At 64.5% G+C, this 18632-nt stretch overlaps 2 protein-coding genes across 5 annotated transcripts in view; both read right to left on the reverse strand.

Moving 5' to 3' along the window:
* Nucleotides 1–3477, reverse strand: part of SLC29A1 (solute carrier family 29 member 1 (Augustine blood group)) — a 34145-nt gene extending 30668 nt beyond the window's left edge. For 3 of the 4 annotated variants that reach the window (XM_059833189.1, XM_059833205.1, XM_059833197.1), the window contains exon 1: nucleotides 3144–3477. The gene's annotated coding sequence lies outside the window, so the exon portion shown is untranslated. Of the gene's footprint in view, nucleotides 1–2276; nucleotides 2298–3143 lie in introns of those variants that run through there. The other variant, XM_059833212.1, reaches the window with a different exon arrangement.
* A 1417-nt stretch (nucleotides 3478–4894) lies between these two features.
* On the reverse strand, nucleotides 4895–16102 carry LOC132320766 (uncharacterized). Its single transcript, XM_059834117.1, has 19 exons — nucleotides 15861–16102; nucleotides 15654–15785; nucleotides 15126–15382; nucleotides 14832–14955; nucleotides 14470–14664; nucleotides 13998–14153; nucleotides 13187–13407; nucleotides 12668–12845; nucleotides 12235–12381; nucleotides 11616–12005; nucleotides 8422–9963; nucleotides 7929–8009; nucleotides 7601–7687; nucleotides 7367–7458; nucleotides 7050–7135; nucleotides 6383–6449; nucleotides 6092–6255; nucleotides 5663–5794; nucleotides 4895–5462 (listed from the first exon to the last, which is right to left on the reverse strand). The coding sequence occupies exons 1-19, from the start codon at nucleotides 16065–16067 to the stop codon at nucleotides 5227–5229; spliced, it is 4494 nt and encodes a 1497-aa protein (XP_059690100.1). The 5' UTR covers nucleotides 16068–16102; the 3' UTR covers nucleotides 4895–5226.
* Between the last annotated feature and the right edge of the window lie 2530 nt (nucleotides 16103–18632).

Consider the following 18632-nt stretch of genomic DNA (forward strand, 5'->3'; position numbering starts at 1 on the left):
AGCACGATACCTTTCCTGTGGGGCTGCGCTTGCAGCTCAACTGTAGGCCACAGAGAAAGGGGTCCTGGCTAGTCCTCTGAGAGCCCTGAGTCTTGCAGGGGTAAGATGGGATGGGATGGGACAGGGAAAAGCACGAGGTGCACCTCCTTGGCGTAGCTCACTTCTCAGAAGTCAGCTCGCCTGCTTCTCCTCACCGCCCTGGGCTATGAGGCAGCCAGGAGCATCCTTGTGCCTCTGCCAAGTGCCATAGGGCCAAGAGGGGCTTCTGGCACTACCTTCCAAGGGGCTCATGGCCTGCGGCTCACTCAACACATTCATCCTCAACTGCCTGGGACTCACAGACAGTATCCGGGGAAACACAGCCTGCTCTGCTAACACTGCGACCCAGACCCAGGAAACCTCCTTTGTGGCAAGCCAGAAGGGGAAAGTCAGCCCTGACAACCATGGTGGCTGGCTTCCCACAAAGACCCCCCCCATTCTGAGAAGGAGCTGCAAGCATTACCTACTCCCTGCATCACTCTCCCTGCAGGACCTGCCATCTCCAGTGGGTGCAAGCAAGTGGAAAAGCCTCACCTGGTTTTCGCTAGTGCTGTATCCTGGGATGGCAGAGCTGGGAAGCTTTGCAGCAGGGCTGAGCTGCTGCGCGGTGCCCAGCAGTGCTGGTGCTGTGCTGCTGCTGGCCTTGCGTTGTAGCTGCAGTCATGGAGGTGCTGGGATCCCTGCAAAAAGCCAGGCTTCTCGAGAAAAAAAAAGAGCTCCACAAAAGCCTGGCTTCCCAGTAAGCCCCGGAGTGGCTCGTTGCTGACAGCAGCTCAGGTCAGGGCTGCCCGCTCTGATGCAGGACAGGGCCGCTCTAGATGCTCTTGGCAGGGAGCAGGGGCTCCTTATATATCTGTGCACGAGACAGCCGGCACAGTGCAAGCAGGCCAGCACCAGCACGTAGCCATGCTCCTCCACCATGTCCTCCATCATCTTTCCTGCACAGGCCTGGGGACCACGACCGTTTCACTATCTCCTACCACCTGTCCGTGTCTGCTTCCCTCGCTCCCTACCTTTCCCCATCCATCACAGCCCCTACAGCACCCACTCTCTCCCCAAGGCAGCACCAGGGCGCAGGAGGGATAGGTTCAGCAAGCAGTAGCAGAGACCCTCTTTTCTTACCTCTTGCATGAGACCTTTACCGCAGCAGCAGAGCAGCACCCTGACCTTAAAGAGGCACCACAGATGCGTGGGCAAGGGCCATGCCACGAACCCTACGCTGCCTGTACCTTCGTCCCTCTCTCCTCTGCACGAGAGGTCAGGCTCCTGCAAACAAGCCCTGGGCTAAGCCTCGGGCCCTGGGGGCAGCCGGGACCTCTGCACCAGGCCAAATCACGCTGAGGGCAGCCGGGGAATGGTGCCTGGGGAGGAAGGAGCTTCATGGGGAATGGTGCAAGGGCAGAGGGCGGGCTCGCAGCTCCCAGCAGTCGGCCTACAAATAGAAAGGGTCATGGGAGAGTGCCCGGCTACGGGGACAAAGGGCCTGCGAGAGGCGGATGGGGGTGCAGCAGAATCTCTGGCGGGGGTGGTACAGCACCAGGGCCTCCAGGAACAGGGAGGGCTCTCCGGTGGTGTCCCCTACAGTGCAGGCACCCCCAGGAACATACAGGAACATATGGGACTGGTGGGGCAGGGAGGGAGCCCGTGCTCAGGGAAGGCTGGGACTGACAGAAGAAGGTAACAGGGGCCAGTAAGAGGTGGCTTAGCCAGCCCTGGGGTGACATCCCCACGGGCAGGCTAGCCAAACACCGTACCCAGCTGGCTGGTGCTGGGGGGGGGTGGGGGGGAGGCGTTTGCTGCCCCATGGCACTGTCCTGCTGCCAGCCATATCTCTCGGGACAGCTCCCCTGCCCAGCCCTGTGGGGGGTCCCGGAGGGGGAGAAGAAGGCAGCAGCACCCAGTACAGACAGGAGTGCAGAGCCGAGCATGTTGGGGTCAAAGCACCCATCGGACGGCCTGCCACCCCCGCAGCACCCCAACCTCGGCTGCCCTGCACTGCCACGGGCCGGGTGCCAGGGCTTCCCCTGAGCGTTGCCACTGCCTCTACCAGGGTCCCCGCTCTGCCCCAGCACCCACCACTCCCGGGCAGCAGGCACCGGCCCATAACCCCGTGCCCCGTTTACAGCCTGCGGCAGCAGTCCCCAGCCCTCCGGCCGGCGCGTCCCTGCCCATGGCACGCAGCGCAGGGAGCTCCTGTCCGGCCCGGGGTGGCCCGGGGCACAGCCACGCTTGCTTACATGTTTTTTTCCGGAGCTGGCAGGCTCCTTCCCGCGGTGCAGCCGGCGGACAAGGCAGGATCCCGCACCGTTCAGGCAGAGCGCTGCCAGCAATGCCTGCCTGGGGCTCGCCAGGTCCTAGCGCGCTGCCTGCCACGTCAAGGACACAGCGCAGACGGGAGCAGGACAGCGCTCAGCCCCAGCCCAGGGCCGGCCCTGGTGCCGCCGGCACTGCAACCCGGTGCTCCCACCCCTGCCTAACCCTGCCTCTCACCCCGCTCTGCCCCGGGCCCCCCAGCTGCAGCACCCGCAGCTGCGAGAAGGATGCTGCTGGGGTCGTCCCGCTACCGCACCCCGGCACAGGGGTGCCCCGTCCTCTGGCTTCTCTCAGTGCATCCCCCTCCTCCCGGAGCAGATGGCTGGCCCGCCTGCCCCTGCGCCCTCCTGGGGACCCTGCCCCGGGGGTTCCTGCCCTGGGAGGGGGGCATCGCTGCGCTGTGAGTTTGCCCAGGCAAGGAGGGGAGGGTGCCGGCAGCCAGCCCCACCACTGCTGCTCCCCCTTTCACCCTGACCCCTGCAGCGGGCCCAGGCTCCAAACCCTCCTTGTAGCCACGGGACCAGAGAGCCCCGGCTCCTGGTTGGGGTCCACCCGGGGTGGGGGAGCAAGGCAGCAGCTGATGGCTCCAGGAGCTCAGCACAGGCCCCCGGCTGCAGGGTGACCTTGCAGAAGGACTGCCGTGCAGCCAAAATGGGGGGCAAGTCCTTGGCTCAGCGGAGCCGGGCTTGGAGCCGGACCCCTCCCTGGTACCCGGGGGAACACGGCACAGAAGGAGTAGCGCTTGCTCTGCTCACCCTGTTGCCTGCACCCTGCCCACACCCTGCCCTTACCTCGAGGGCTCAGCTCTCCTGGTGCCAGCTGATGCTGCCTGCAGCCTCCTCACTGCCTGGCGCCAAGTGGGGTCGTGGTTTCCTGCAGCGGCCGGACCAGGGTGCAGAGGCTCCACTGCCCCGCAGGCTCTGTAGCCGGAGCGGGTTTCAGAGACCTGATGCTGGCTGGAGCCAGCTGAGCAGGGCTCCTGCTGGCTCAGCAGGTGGAGGCTGCATGCACTGGCGGATTAGCGGGGGGGAAGTGGCTTCTGCCATACGAACCGCAAGCAGGATTCGTCAGCGGGTTGCAGCGGCCGAGCGCCAGCATGGGGAAGGAGAGAGGGGAGGCTGTGTGAGGGCAGCCGCGGCAGAGGGACAACGCAGCCCTTGCAAGGGGTATAGCCCTGGGCACCTAGAGCGGTGCTGCGAGTGCCAGCGTCATCCCTGGGATGGGGGCACCTCTCCAGTGGCACACGTCACCCTGCACTGCTGTGCTTGTCTCGGGCTATGGTGGGACACTTGTTGAGCCCCCACCCCACCACGGGTCTGCATAGGCCCGCTGGGGCCCGGGCGGGGGGGGCCCTCAGCAGAGCACCCTGCACCCGCTGCTCCCTCCACCGGGCCCCTCAGCTGCTCAGGAATGAACTGGCGCCTGCCCACCGGCTGCTCTCCTGGTATGTGTGGCCGGAGCCATGAATGCCGTGCCTCGGCCTCCTCCCCAGCCAGCCGGGGCTGGCCCCCTCCCAGGGCATCCCCCCCCAGCCCCAGCCACCCTCTCGCCTCTTCCCATTAAGGCAGTGCAGGTGGCCGAGCTTCAGTGCTGGAGAAAAACAGGTGCCAGAGCCAAAAGCAATGGAGCTGAGCAGAGGCTGGGGAGAAGTAGGGGGAGCACAAAAAGCACACACTCCCCCACCTGCATGGCAGTACCCCTTGCCCACACTTCTTCCCATCCCCTCCTTGGGACCATGGAGAAAGCCCCTCTGCAGGTGACACTGGTGTGCCCACCTCCACCTCCTTGCCTGTCCCCAGCCCCAGGGAGGCTTCCCCCCCCCTCCGTGGGGGGGGAAGAAGCGGTGGTCGGAGCAGCCCTGCACCCACGTTTCTCCTCTCCCAGCCCTTGCTGCAGAGCTGGGCTACAGCCAGCACTTCTATTTTAAGCCCCACAATGTGGATGAGGAGGCAAGGGGGTGTGTGGCCAAGCCTCGCAGCCTGCTGGGGAGAGGGCTTGCTACCCATGGCCCCGGAAGCTTCCCCTTCTTCCCCCGGGGCTGGTGCATGCTCAAGGGCAGTCTGGGTCAGCAGCTCTTTCCCCTGCCCAGTGCAGGCAGGAACCAGGGCAGCTGAAGCCGGCATAGCCCAGTGAAGTTATTGCAAAATATCAGGGATGGAGGAAGCCCTCCATGGCACGCAGCATCCGCTGGCTGGGACCTGGGCCCGCAGCCATCCTGTGAGAGAGGAAGGGCAGGGCTGCGGGGGCAGGAGGATTTGCTCTACAGGCTGTGGCTTCCCTGCCAAGCTCCTGCGGCAGGGAAAAAGGGCCCAGGTGCCCCATGGGATTAGCTGGGCTGGGTGCAGGCACAGAGGAACCACAGGACAAAGCATCCTTGGGAGAGGCACCAGATGGCTCAGGCTTCTAATGAGCAGGACTGAACCCCACTGCAGGGGCCCCCCTCACCTGAAGCTCCCCCCACCCCTTAGCAGGGACCACCTTGCAGAGCCCCTCTCCTCCTGCGCTGATAGGTGCTGCTGGAGAAAGAACCTCCCAGACTAAGTGTCTGTTTGTTTTTTAATAAAAACAACCCCCCACCCCCACCCCTGCTTGTGCTGTGTGTCAGCAGGATGCCTGGGGAGCTGGCGGCACCCAGGGAGAGCACCCAGTGGGCAGGCAGGAGGGGTGCTCAGCGCCGGGCTGAGGCTGGGGGCAGTGGTGGCTGGGGCATGGTGCAGCCCCGGGGCCGGCTGGAGCGGAGCCGCTTGCCACAGCCTCTCTCCCCCGGGCAGGCGGTGAGCAGTGAGCTGGTGCTGGGAGCGGAGACCATGCCACGATGGCACCCAAGAGGAGGATAAAGGGCAAGCTAGGGCTTTTCCCCTCCTCGGCTGGGGCTCATTCCTTCTTCCCAAAGAACTTCTTGAAGACGGATTTGTTCTTGGGGCGAGGGGGGCCTGGAGTCTTCTCCCCCAGCGTGTCCCGCGGGCTCCCAGGCTGTGCCACAAAGGAGTGGCAGCGTGCTCGGGGCACAGCCGGTGCTTGCTCCCCGATGTACAGCGTGACGGAGTAGCTGCTCCCGGCCTCCACTGGCTCCTTGGGCACAGCCACCGGGGTGATCTTCTGGTAGGTGGCTGCAAGATGGAGCAGTTACTGGGGAGGGCAGGGTGCCAGCAGGAGCTGCCAGCCCTCCCCGAGTGGGGGCTGCAGCCCAGGGCACAGGGATGTGGGACAGGGTGGGTGCTAGAGCAGCATGGCACCTGCCCTCAGGTGTCTGTGGGGACAAAGGCAGTAGTGCCACCTCCTGGCAGTGACAGTGAAACCAGGGCTGTACCTGAGGTGAAGGAGTAGGACCTCCTCTTGTTGGCCACCAGCCCGTAGTCTTCTTGGCAGCTGTTGTCCCACAGCCCAGGGGACCCCCTAGGTGACCACTGCTGCTCCCTGTGCCCGGCCCCATGAGCATCCTCTGAGGCAGAATGGAGACACATCACAAGGCAAGGCCACCACGAGACACCCCTGTGTCAGCCCCAAAGAGGACCGGGAAATATGCGATCGTCCCAGTATTACAGGAAGTAAAGGAAGGTAAGTGGTCCTTCCCCCAACCCCAGTCCCAGGCATGGGCCCTGGAACTCCTGATCCAGACACCACCGAGTTCAAGACTGACCGACAACCTTCAGCTTCCCTCAGTCAGCTCCCTTGCACCTCTCTGGGCTGGGGAGAGGAGTCGGGGGACAGCAGGAGCCCAGCCAGGCAGGAAAGTCACCTGTTGCTGCCACAGCCCCGTTGGCTGGGCCATCCTGGCTGCCCAGAGGCCACTGCGGCCGTGCCTTTGAGTGGGGTAGCACCACGATCTCCTGGCTCTTGGTGGTCGCAACCTGATGATGTCCCTGCAGGTGGGAGCTCCCAGGGCTCGGGACCTTGCTGAAACTGGAAAGTAGCAGAGATACAGTGAACCAGACTGGCCCACCGATGCCCTGCTAGAGCAGCACACACCGGCAAGCATGGGAGACAGTTGTACCAACGCGACACGGTTGGCCGGCTCCTGGCTACTCACCCCCCAGCACTGCCGGTGCCCTCGACACATTGTGCCGCTGCCTGGAAGTAATCCACTTCAGGGAAACCTGGGGGCACAGCAAACATCCCGCTGGGTGCTCTAAGTGCACAGGACTGTCCCATGGAGCCCGCCCCAGCTCTGGCTGGCTGAGCTGCCTAGATGCCCGTGCTGCAGGGCTGGCCCCTCCAACCTCCTGCTGTAGCACCTGCTCTTGGTCCTGCCAACCAGCCTAGGATTTCACGGCAGGGCCTGAGCCCCCTCGGGTATGGGTACAGCAGCAGGAAGACCTCAGTATTACAGATCTCCTTGCCTGGAGGACTGGCAAGGGGTTTCCAGGCCTCGCAGAGGACATGGAGGAAGACTGAGGCGCAATTATAATTTTCCTGACACTGGCTTTTTGCTGCTGAGGCTCCACTGACGTCAGTCGTGCTATTCCTGATTTATAACTGTGTATGTGGTGTGAAAACAAAGTCTCCAAATCCTGCCTGGAAGAGAACTGCTGTTCCCGAGGCAGGTTAGGAGGATGCATAAATCAGAGACAACGCCGTGCTGCTTCTCTTCTGACACACCCCCCCCCCCGCCATGTATCAGAGGGCTCGATGGGGGCTGCACACCCATAGTAACTGCATACAGCTGGGCCCCCACTCTGCCAGCAAGGGCTGCTCACCTGAGTTTTGCTGCAGCTTGGAGACCCATTCGTTCATGAGGGGCTGGGAGGGGGCCCTCAGGAGGTACTCAGAGCCATCCCGCAGCCTGTGGGGGGGGAGAACAAGTCAGCGATGAGAGATGTGGGGTGCAGATACCACAGCCCCTGCCAGCCTGGGAAAGAAGGGAAGCAGGTGAGAAAGAAAGAAGGAAATCCTCCTCTAAGCACCAGACCAAGCTGGCCCTGGCTGGGGGTGTTGGTGTGTGTCTGTCCCAGCAGAGACATTAGGCAGGGCTGTGGCTATGAGACCCCGGCTGCCCTGGGCTGGGGTGACTCACTGAAGCCTGAAGCAGTTGGTCTTCTTGGTGTACTCAGCGTCCGGGGTGCAGACCGCCCCAGAGAGGTTCAGGGGAAGGGCCACCACGGAGCTCTGCAGCACAGGAAACAGCAAGAGCAACAGCGGGATTGGCAGGCTTTCCCTTCCCTGGCCGCAGGAGTGAGGGTGCCCCACTACCTGCCCCCCACCCCACTGCCAGCCCGTTCCCATGTCACCCCGGTCTCCCCCACCGCACCTTGAGGCTGTCCCTGCGGTCCTGGTAGAAGCACAGCGTCTGCCTCATCAGCACGGCATGGAAGAGGCCCCAGGCCCGGCAGTTGGCCTGCGGGACACGAGCAGGGGACAGCTGTGATGCCAACATATTCAGGAGAAGACAGGCAGCCCCTGCCACTCAAAATGCCCCCCAGCCCCGGTGGGCTCTGCCCTCCCAGCATGGCCAGCAGCACTGCCATGGTAGTGCCAGGAGCATCCCTGGCTTCACTGCTGCCCCAAAACCTGGACGCCCCCCGCCATGTCCCAGCACACCAGTCCCGAAGGAGCCCCACAGCCCCACAGCCATGTACCTTCCTCCCTCCTGACTGCAACACGTGCTTCCTTTCCAGCGTCCCCTCCATCATCTGAAACTCCATTTTACCGGGAGGGCCCTGCAAAGGGACAAGGGGTGAGCAAAGCAGCGCTGTGGCCGGCGGTGCCAGCTCAGGCCCCACGGAACACGGGATCTGTCTGACCCATCCCTGGCGGGCAATGCCAAGGTGGGAATGGGACAACAGGAGCAATTTTCTGGCCGGGGCAGGGGCTGGGCTGTTTGTAGGCTTTTGGGGTGAAGTGCTGCCTTGCTAAGGCTGAGGGCTGGCAGGGGAGTGCATGCTGCACAGACCCACAAATTCAGCACCTATCTCTTCCTCACCCCGCCAGCTGGAGCAAAGGGGCCACTGGAGTTGGGGAGTCCCCAGACATAGGTCACGTTTGCTGGAGCAGGTAACCCAGCTGCTGCCTGGGGTGTCCCCCAACCACCTGCCTGACCCTGAGGGAAAGCCCCCAGCCCACGGCTCTCACCTTGCTGCCCTCTCTCTCCTCTTCCCCATGCCTCCACCGATCCCAGGCGCCGGGGCTGTCCAAGGGGGCTGCAGACACCAGCTCCTCTGCGTGGGGGCACACCCTGTGCCTGCTGGGACTGTCACTGCCGCTGTGCCCTGTGCCGGGGCTCTTCTCTCCCAACGGGCTGTGGAGGAGCCGGGCGGAGGTGGGAAGGGTGAACTTGGCCACTAGCACGTTGTTGGCCGACGAGAGGATGAGGGGCCCGCTGGCGGTGGCATCGGGGCTGGGCAGGCTGCCTGCTCCACTCCCCGGCCGGTGGCAGGCACGGCTGCCTGCCGACGGGCTGGGTGCCTGCCGCTCACCCGCCCCGTTCCAGATGGCCTGCAGCTCCTCCTCCTCTTCCTCAAACTGCCCGTGGGCAGGGTGGCAAACCTCCCTGGCACCCGACACGGCGCTGGGGGGCTGTGGAGACCCCAGTGCCCACTCGAAGACAGAGAGCTGGGTGGGGGCGGCAGGGGAAGCCAGGGACTCTCCGGGCTGGCCGCTGCCAGCTGGCCGCTGTGCACGGGCAGTACCAGGGATGGTTCCTGCTCTGCCTGGGATGCTGGCAGGGGACGGCCCAAGCTCCAGCCGAGCGGCTTCACGATGCCTGGCCCTGCCAGTGGCACTGGGGCTGCCTTCCTGGCCCAGCCGGGCAGCCAGCTTGTCCCCCTCCCGGCTGACCCACTTGTGCAGCCCACCTATGCGGGACGGCCGGTTTGGCCTGAAGTCCAGGATGTCTTCACTGGCACTGCCGGGGCACCGTGGGCTCCAGCGCGCCTCTTCAGCACTGTGTGCCCTTTGCTGTCTGTAGCTGGGGTTGAAGCTCACCTCCTCGAACCATGTTCCTCGCTCGCTCTTGGGGGATGTCCCCAGCCCCTTGCCGGGCCCCTGGGGACTATGCCCATCCACACCTACCTCCTCCTGCCATCCAGCCCTATGCATGCCTGTGGGGTCCCATGGCCTCAGCCCCCCACCCTGCCGCTGTTCCTGCCCCTCCACCTCCTCCTGCTGTACCATGGACCCTTGGTGGCAGCCCAGGACCACCCTGTCCTGGGGCAGCTCCAGGCTCAGCATGGAGCCCAGGGAAAGGTGGGGGCACGTGGTTTTCGGGTCAGGGAGGTGGGGGTTCCGGGGGGCAGCCCCACATTCGGCATCGATGTCCCGCACCAGGGGGTTCCTGACGTAGAGCAGCAGCTCCCCGAGCGGGGGTCCGGCGGCAGCCGCCCCCAGCCCACCCTTCCTCCAGCCGCACTTCTGAGGCCATGTGTTGCTGGGGCCATGGCACTCCTCAGGTGCAGGCTGCAGGGAGCTGGCGCCCATGATGCCCTGCAGTGTCAGCAGCTGGGCCTGCTCGGCCCTCGCCCGCTCCCGCCGCTGCAGGCTGTTGAAGAGGGAGCCGGCCCCAGCCTTAGGGAGCGTGTGGGAGGTGGCCGGCGTCCCGCTGCTGGATACTGGAGGGCTGCCCATGGCAGCAGGTGGTCGTTTCGTGCTGGAGGTTTTCCCAGACTCCACCTGCACCTGGGGACACAGAGAAGGAGAGAGGGGTGACCCCCATGGCCGGAGCCTCCACCACCCCGCACCGACTGTCCCCTCTCCATGGTGTGCCTGGGCAAGCAAGGAGGCGGTGGGGGCAGGCAGCTGAAAACCCTTGCCAGCAGCACATACAATCTGGGAGCGGCAGGGCTTCACGCCAGCCCCCTGATGGCTGCTCCCATCTCGGCACAGACAGGGAAGAGGCAGGCAGGGGAATGCCTGCCCATGATGGAGTCCCCCAGGTGTGGTGCAGTGGGGGCTGCCTGTGCAATACGGCTCTCCCCTGGCACCGCTGCCCTCCAAGCCACCACTTTTGGGTGGCTATGGAGACTGCAGTCACTGCTGCCTGTCCCTGCTACCCCTGCATGCCCCCAGGCAGCAGAATGGGCAAATGGAAGGGCAGGGGTTGAGCACAGCCCCTTCCCCACAGAAACCCTCTCCAGCCCAGCTGCAGCCCCTCTCCTGGGTTTCCACAGCTGCAAGGATGAAAGCGAAGGGCTTTGCCTGCAGGAGCTGGGGCAGTGTCCCCCTGTACCCCTTAGGCCGGAGGGTGCCCGTTACAAAAACCCTCCTGGCAGCGGGGCAGCCCCTCGCCCTACCTCGATGCCCTCTGGCCTCCTGCCCTCTCCCTCCGGCTACCCACCCTGACTGGGCAGGGGGCCCAGCGGAGGCTGCCCCTGGGGCTCCTCACACACAGCCCTTCACACGGGCTCCGGAGTGACAAACGGATGCAAGCAAAATAACGGGCTCCCAGCCCAGAGTTACAAGCCATGCAACCCGGAGCGAGCCCCCTCCCCAAAACATGCACCATTGCACAGCCCCATCCACCCTTGTCCCTTTCACTTCGCTGCACAAGGGACTCCTGCTGCCTCCCAGCAGTGGGGTGGAGAGGCTCTCCCGCTGGCTGCCAGCCTGCCCTGCCTCCCGTGGCCACCAAAACCACTTACCTGGGGGGCCAAACTGCAGCCAGCGCCATCCAACTCCCCTCCTCGCATGCGCCAGCACCCACACTCTGGTGCCCATGGCACTGGGATAGTTTCCCCTCTCCCAAGGGACCACCACTGGCAGGGCACAGCGGCACAGCCAGAACGGTCGGTAGCAGGCAGGTTCACACCATGCAGCCACTCCGCCCGGCATGCGGCCTCCCCAGGGGACGTTACCTCTTCCACTGGCTGGCGAGGCGGCTTTCTCTTTCGCTTTAAACTACCCCAAGTGTTTCCTAAAAGCCCCTGGCAGCGCTTCCAAAAGGTTTTACAGCCTGAGGGTTTAGTGGTGGGGAGCTGAGCAGAGGGGGGAAAGAGAGACAGAGAGAGTTGAGGGCAGAGTGGGTGAGGAGCCGCAGCAGGAGAGCGCAGGCAAAGGGGGTGGTGCAAGCTGGTCCTCAGCCCTCGGGCATCGCTCAGCATCAGCACAGCCAAAGGTCCCTCTCCTGAGACTGATACTAGCTCCAACAGCTCGCTTGGAAACAGCCTGGTGTGGTCCCAGCACAGGGCCTACCCCACAGACCTCAAAGCCTCCCCCTCTGCATGGCTGCACAGCTCCAGGGAGCCGTGGCTGCATGGTGGTGGCCGGCCCTGGGACAGGCACTGGGTGCTCACCCATGGTTCTACCGAAGCCACCTACCGTCCCCCACGTACCATCCGCAGCGCCTCCTCCCCCAGCTGCTCGCTGCTGGCCACCGGCTGTGCCTTCTTCTTCTCGCCCTTCTTGCCGATGCTGAGGATGAGGTTGACCGTCCCCCCCAGCCCGCCAGAGCCCCGCGGCGGCAGCAGCAGCGTGGAGGTCTCGGCAGGATCCCAGATGACAGCCTCCTCAGGGGGTCCTGCACCGTGGGGTGTTGAGCTGCCCCAGCTCTGCTCCACTCCCGATGGGGCATCTGAGATGGGTGATGCCAGTGGGGAGATGGCCATTCCTGCTGGTAGCCACGGCTCCGATCTTTGAACGGGCTTGAGGAGGGAGCAGGGCGTGAACTCCACTGGGCTGTGGATGCTCTCCAGCTGGGGCCAAGCACAAGGGGCGTGCTGCTCCTGGGGAGCAAGGCAAGAGAGAGAACGTGGAGGAAGGGCTGCTGGGGCCAGGCACTTGCTCAGGAAAATCTTCCCTTTGCCCTGCTTGAACCCCAGGAAGTCCCAGAGGTATTGGCACACATCCCCCCCCCCCCACTTCTGCACCACCCACTCCATCCGGTGCCTTTGCTACCCTCAGCCTTGAGGCCGGCCCTGCTCCCCGACAGTCTCAGCATGGCTGGGTACTCACTTGGCCAGTGGGGGACAAGCCCAAGGGGCTCTCCAGGTCCCTTCTGTCCTCCTGCTTGCTCCCCAGGTCCCGCTGGTGCCTCTGTGCTCGCCAGCGTACCAGCACCCAGCCCAGCATGCTCTGCAGCTCCTCCAAGCGCTCCTTTATCTGAGGGGAGGAGAGATGCTGGGCAGCCTGCAAGGACCCCTGGCCCAGGGACACTGGCCCTACCAGGACACCTCACTACGGAACATTGTAGGAGGTTTTTTGGACCAGGATACAGTCAGTCACATCACCTCAGGTCTCAGCATCCATTGCCCTGAGGATGCATGGCTGGCCCCGTACCACTCACTGGGGCTCTGCACCTGCACCTTGCTCTCTCTGCTAGGGACTGTCCCCAGAGGATTTGGGGGGCTGCTGAGGCTTTCCCTGACCCCATTTCCCCTGTCCTTACTGTCGCACTCAAGTAATGCTCCTCAGACACCAGCTGCTGCCCCAACACCGCCAGTGCTTCAAACTCCTTGAGCTTCCCTTCGATCCTCCTCTCCAGCTCCTCACACGGAGTCTCCGGGAGGCTGTGGCTGCTTGGGCTTTCAGAGAAGATCTGAGCCCGTGTGTCCTCCGTCCAGGAGCTGTGGGCACATGAAAGATGGGCTGAGGGGGCTGAGGAATGACCCAGCCCCTCCTCAGTCCTGCAGGCCCCAGGGAAGCCATTCCCATGCTCAGGGATGACTGGAAGCAGCTCACTGGGGTAGCGGCAAGTCTGGTGAGGCAGGGCAAGATGCCGTGGGACTGCCCCATGCCAGGCAGCCCTGGCATAGCCCTTTGTTTCAGGCTCCCCATGGTCTTGCCTGGCTGCAGCTCTGGCACTGCCCACGTACTCGCCAGCAGCCCGTGTTCTGGCAATGCCATGCTCTCACCAGCTCCCCCCCAACCACTGCAGAGGCAACCCCGACGGCTCATTGCCGCTTACATCATGGCTAAGTAATCCTTGAAGAAGTGCCGCAGCCGGCTGGCCTGCTGCACACGGGCCCGGGTCTCTCGCAGCAGCTTCTGCAGCCCTGTCCAGGCCCACAGTGTCCCCTGCACCTCCTGGCTGACGGGGCACAGCTGAGCAGGGCAGAGCTCTTGCAAGCGGGCAGCTGCCCTCTCCAGCTCCTCCAGCTGCCCCTGCAGGCTCTCTGACACCTCATGCTGAAGATCACAAGGCAGAAAAGGTTCAGGATGCATCCAAACCCTCTGCGCCCAGGCTGGACTCCCCTGCGTTCTGGGATGCAGGGATGGAGGGGAGGATGGAGGGGAGGATGGAAGGGAGGATGGAGGGGAGGATGGAGGGGAGGATGGAGGGGAGGATGGAGGGGAGGATGGAGGGGAGGATGGAGGGGAGGATGGAGGGGAGGACGCAGGCACAGGGCCTGCAGGGAGTGGACAAAGCCACCCTTGGTAGGGAGGACAGGCAGAGCGGAGGGCTGCCTGGTTTCCCCAGTCTGCTCACGTGAGTCACCTCCCCGCTGGCAGGAAGATGAGTGAGGTGCTGGCAGCTGGGCGCTGGCACACAGGAGCTGATGCAAGCTCTCTCCCCTCGCCTCGCCCGCACTGGCGGAGGGGAGTGGAGCGGGGCAGGGCTTGGCTCCGCTGGAAAATTCCAGCCTGGCCCACAGCGGTGTGCCAAGGCTTACAACACCTGGGCCCCCGGGGGCCAGCGCCTCCTCGGGACGGCCCCAGCCAGCCTCAACATCTCCCTGCCACGGGCACGACTGGCTACAGTGCTCCCTGGGTCTCACCTCCATCTCCTGCTGCCGGCTCAGCAAGCCCTGCAGCCCCTGGAGGTCCTTCTCGCTCTTCACTGTGGTGAAGCTGCTCTCTGCTTGGGTAGTGTCACGAGCCAGTGCCTCGGCTCTGCATCGAAGGGCCTCCAGGCGCAGGGGTACCTCCGCCACCTGGATGGGAGGGGGAGGGGTTGGGGGGTGAAGAGATGAGCCCCGGTGGGGGACCCCCTGTGCCACCACTCGCCACGAGGCCCCAGCCCACCCCAGCCTGGGGGCACCCTGCCATGCACCTGCAAAAGGGCAGGGAGCACCAGCCACAGGAGGGACAGGGATACCAGCTTCACACAGAGTGGTCCCCATGTATCCCAACGCCCTTGTGTCCCACTGGGACCAGCCAAGGTGCATGCCGTGTCCCAAACAGCCAGAATGTCCAGCTGCAGGTGGAAAACCTGGCTGCATCCCTAGACCCCCTGCCTCCATCCCCTACCAGGCGCTCCAGGCTCTCTCTCTCCGCTGCCACTTCCATGACCCGTTCCCGCTCCTTCGCGGCATCGTTCAGCATCTCCACGGCCTCCTGCAGCTCTCCCAAGGGGCGGCTCATGTCCTCGCTGCTCAGTGGCTGCCCAGCCTGGGCAGAGAGCAGGGGAAAAGACCCCTGCGAGCTGCAACGCCCACTCCCTGGCTGAAGCCAACAGAAACACTGGGTGTGAGGGAGATGGGAGGAAACTTCCCAGGCAGCTGGGCCAGAGTGGGGGCACCCCTGGGGTCTCCCCTGCCAGCCACAGACCAACCCTTAGGCTGGTCCCAGTTGCTGGGTGATCCCACGGGATGCCTGGCCCTGCTGCTCACCGCTGCAGGTCCCTGCTGGCTCTGCGCTTCCTCCTCTTGAAGGTCCTGCAGGAACTCAGACAGCACCAGGGAGTCACGCAGGTCTGCCGCCCGGCGCCGCAGGGCTGCCTGCACGCGTGCCAACCTGTGGGGACAGGTGCTGATCACAGGTGCTGGCACCCTCCACACCTCCTCGGGGCGAGCATCCTCCTCCCCGCACCTCCTTGGGTGCCTCCTCGCACCTCCACAGGATGAGCATCCTCCTCCCTGCCCACCCCGGGGACCAGAGAGAAGGAACCTTCCCCTGGGACTCACTTCTCCTCCACCATCTCCACCTTCCTCTGCATCTTCCTTGCACCTTCATGCTCGGCGGGTGGCTTGCCCGCCGCCTCCTTCTGCAGCGCCTGGAGCTTGAGGCCACACAGCAGGAGCTGCCTCTCCAGCTGGCCTGTGTCCTCCAGGTCCCGACGCAGCTCTGCCGGACTTCTCATGGTGGCTGGCTCTGAGAGTGACCCAGCCACAGCTTGCAGCCACCGCTCAGCACGGTCCAGCTCGCCCACCAGCCTCAGTGCCTGCGGGAAGAGTAGGGACCCCATCAGCCTGGCCCTGAGCCACCCAGGGGCAGCAGGAGCCATGCTGCCACCCCACTGTGGGTACCCAGGGCACCAGCAGCTTGGGCAGCACAGCTGGAGCAGCACATGGGCTGTGAAGCCAGCTGGAGATGTCACTGCCAGCACTGCAGCTCCTGTCCTTGTGGGCACAAACCTCGCTTGCTGATCCCCAGCAAGCTGCTGCGATTGGGGCATGCCCCTGTGCCCACCCCAGCCCTGTGCCTGCAGGTACCTTATCAATTTCCCGCAGCACGGCGCCGTTCTCCTGGTGCTTCCTCTGCAGGTCCTCCCACAGCTCTCCCAGCTCCTGCAGCATGGCCTCCACCTGCGGGGTCCCCGGGGGCCCCCCCGGCCCCGGCCCCTCCTGGGAGGCAGGGAGGACAGTTAGGACAGGCCCTGCCTGGTGTACCCTCCCCAACCCACACCAGAGGGGGCTCACCAGGAGCACAGCCCTGGCACTGGAGCTGGGGTCCAGGGGCTCCTGCTGCATCCGTGCTGCCTCCAGGCTCTCCACGTCCCCCACCGGACACGGGGGGACTCCAGGACCCGTGACCTCCTTGTGCGGGGACACAGTTTGCTGAGGAGCAGGGAGACATGGTGCATTAGTGCCCAGACCAGGGATGGGTATGAGTGCACAAGCATGCATGCCCACGAGCAGCGGGACAGGGTCGAGGAAGGGGTCTCCTTCGACACTGGCTCCCCTGGCCAGGCTGGGAGCAAAGGGGGCTCTTGGGGAGACATTACTGCATTCACTGCCTGACAGACATCCTGCACCCGGGGCTCCGGCTGCTGCATCCCCCACTCAGCCTCCGCCTCTCTCCTCTTCCTGCAGAGAGGGGGACAGTCAGAACTGCAAGGTCCCCCCTTTGCACAGGGGACCCCCATCCCCATCTCCTCTGACTCCATCCCACTCCCCACAGCCACATCCATGAGCTGGTACCTTTTGCTGTCGCTGCCATGAGGGGGCTGTCCCACCGCTGGGGAGCCAGGGCTGCTCTCCTCCCCTCTCTTGTGCTCCGCCATCTTTCCCGGCATGTCCTTCAGCGCCTACAGCACAAAGGCTCCCATTCCTCCTTTGCCAGCCCAAAGCATGCAACTCTTTGCCCTGGGCCTGGCACTTATCTCCTCCCATAAGCAGTGGGGCCAGGTCACAGGTGTGCTCAGCTTGGGCTTTGCCCAAAACCCAAGCACCTTTCCCACAAGCTCCCTTGTCTTCCCAAGGCAGAGGCGCTGGAGATGCCAGGAGGAAGGCAGACGCCTACGCTCACCGTGCTCCCGAGGCCTCTTGTCCGTTTGTCTCCTGCTTCCTTCTCCACAGCCCTATGGCCGCTATCGTCTCCTCGGGGCTCAGCACTCAGAGCTGCAGCTTCACCCACCGGCGAGCTGCTTGCCACTGGCGGAGCCTTCTCCGTCCTGGGAAAGAGGAGACAGAGACAGCCTGACAGGGGCTAAACCAGGTCTTTCCCCAAGGCTCTGGCTCCAGCACTGGGGGGGTCAGGGTTGGGGCCCTGGGGCTCCTGCTGGGCTGTGCCCTACCTCAGCACCTGCTGGAGCTGCACCCAGCTCTCCTTGACGTCTCGGTGCTTGGGGGCAACTCGGTCTGCCAGGCTGGGCTGCAGGCTGAGGAGCTGGGACACGGTCACATCCAGCATCTGGAGGAGAGAGAGCAGCCGGGGAGTGATGACAGGGCTGGCAAGGGACAAGCCACGGCGGCCATGGTGCGAGTGCGTGATGGCAACCCACCACCAGCCCTGTGGGAGCAGGAGAGGTGGTGTGTGCTAAGCCCGGTCTGCTGCTGCTGCCAGGGAGGGTCCCCTGTCCATCACACAGCCCCGGCCACCCCACGTGGCCATGAGGTGCCCACCAAACCCCCAGCCCTGCCGGTGCCAGCGCTGACCCGAGAAGGCACACAAGCTCCCCTCTGCCGGGATGCTCCCGAGGGCTCAGAGGATGAGGCAGAGCCTTGCACTTACCATCACCTGGCTGGCTATGTCCCTGACGTCCTGATCCCGGCCTGGGTCCACCTGCCCTGGCTTCCCCACACTGCAGACACTCCTCTGCTGTAAGAAGAAGTTGCAGCCAGTGGTGGGAGGAGGACAGGGCCCTGCCCTCGGCTCCAGCAGAAAGGGACACTGCAAAGCTGAGCTTGCTGCTCTGGCTCCCCATCTTGCATCAGGCTCTGTTCCCAGCTCTCTCCCCGAGCCCCAGGCTGAGGGTGCTGGGACCACAGCAGCCCCCATGCAGGGGACGAGAGCGAGGTGCTGCCCGCCCAGTTTCACTCTAGCTGTGCAACAGCCCCGCACCAGGCTGACCCTGGCTCCAGTGTGGTACCTTGGTGTGGATAGCCCCGAGCAGGGTATCCGCTTGCTGGAGGAAGGCAGCCACCTCCAGGGCCAGCTGCAGAGCTTCGTGGTGCTCCTTCAGGGTCCCCTGCAGCCGCAGCCACCTACAGGGGTGGAAGGGGAGATGTGAAGGGCAGCCTGTTCCCCCCTGGGGAGCTGTGCAGAAGTTGGGCAAGGAGAGGGAGGCAGGAGGTTCGGGGGTCCTGCTTCCCAGCCCATCATCTCCCTGCCCCCAGCTCGGCCCTGCTTGGCCCATGTGTCCTCCACTCACGTTTTGTTGAGGTGCTTGCGCCGGGCTGAGATACTCCTGCTCTCACTTTTGCCTTGTTTCTCCAGCTTCTGGGCCAGACTGTTCAGCTCCTCGTGCAGACTCTGGAACTGCTGCTCCTCCTGGACCGAGCAGAGAGACAGACATCAGCATCCTCCGGCCGTCCCTCCTGCCCCCCTCTCAGGGACCTGTGCCATGCCGCAGCCTCGTGGGGTTCAGGGTCCCTGGCATGCTGGTGGCCCTCCAGCAGCCTCTCACCTGCTTCAAGTCAAGGATGCGGCGGGTGAGCTGGATCTTGTCTGAGTTTTCCTGCAGGAGGGCTGCCAGGGAGGGCTTCTCCTCCTGGGCCAGGGGAGAGTATGAGAAGGCAAGGGGACAGCCAGGCTGTCCCCCTCCCCAGACTGCGCTCCCCACACCCCACACCTTGTGCCTGATCCATGCCTCCAGCTGCTCGGCCTTCCTGTTGAAGTCCTGCAGGCTCCGCAGCCCCCCCAGGGCTTTGCTCTGGCTGGCAGCCGTGTGCTTCAGGAGCTGCCACTGGTCCTGCAGGGCCAGCAGCTGCCTCCGCACCCCCTCGGCGCTGGGGCTCGCCCGCCACATC

The sequence above is a fragment of the Gavia stellata genome, chromosome 2 (assembly GCF_030936135.1).
Source record: "Gavia stellata isolate bGavSte3 chromosome 2, bGavSte3.hap2, whole genome shotgun sequence".
NCBI classification, from domain to species: Eukaryota; Metazoa; Chordata; class Aves; order Gaviiformes; family Gaviidae; genus Gavia; species Gavia stellata.

Bases quoted from the DNA above. Each gene is read 5' to 3' on its own strand.
- LOC132320766 (XM_059834117.1), bottom strand. From the start codon at position 16,067: ATGCATGCTTGTGCACTCATACCCATCCCTGGTCTGGGCACTAATGCA. The intron at 15,786-15,860 runs GTGAGCCCCCTC...CCTGCCTCCCAG, and splicing joins GTGCCAGGGCTGTGCTCCTG to GAGGGGCCGGGGCCGGGGGG. The intron at 6,450-7,049 runs GTGAGCAGCCCT...CTGTGCCCCCAG, and splicing joins CAAGCTGCAGCAAAACTCAG to GTTTCCCTGAAGTGGATTAC.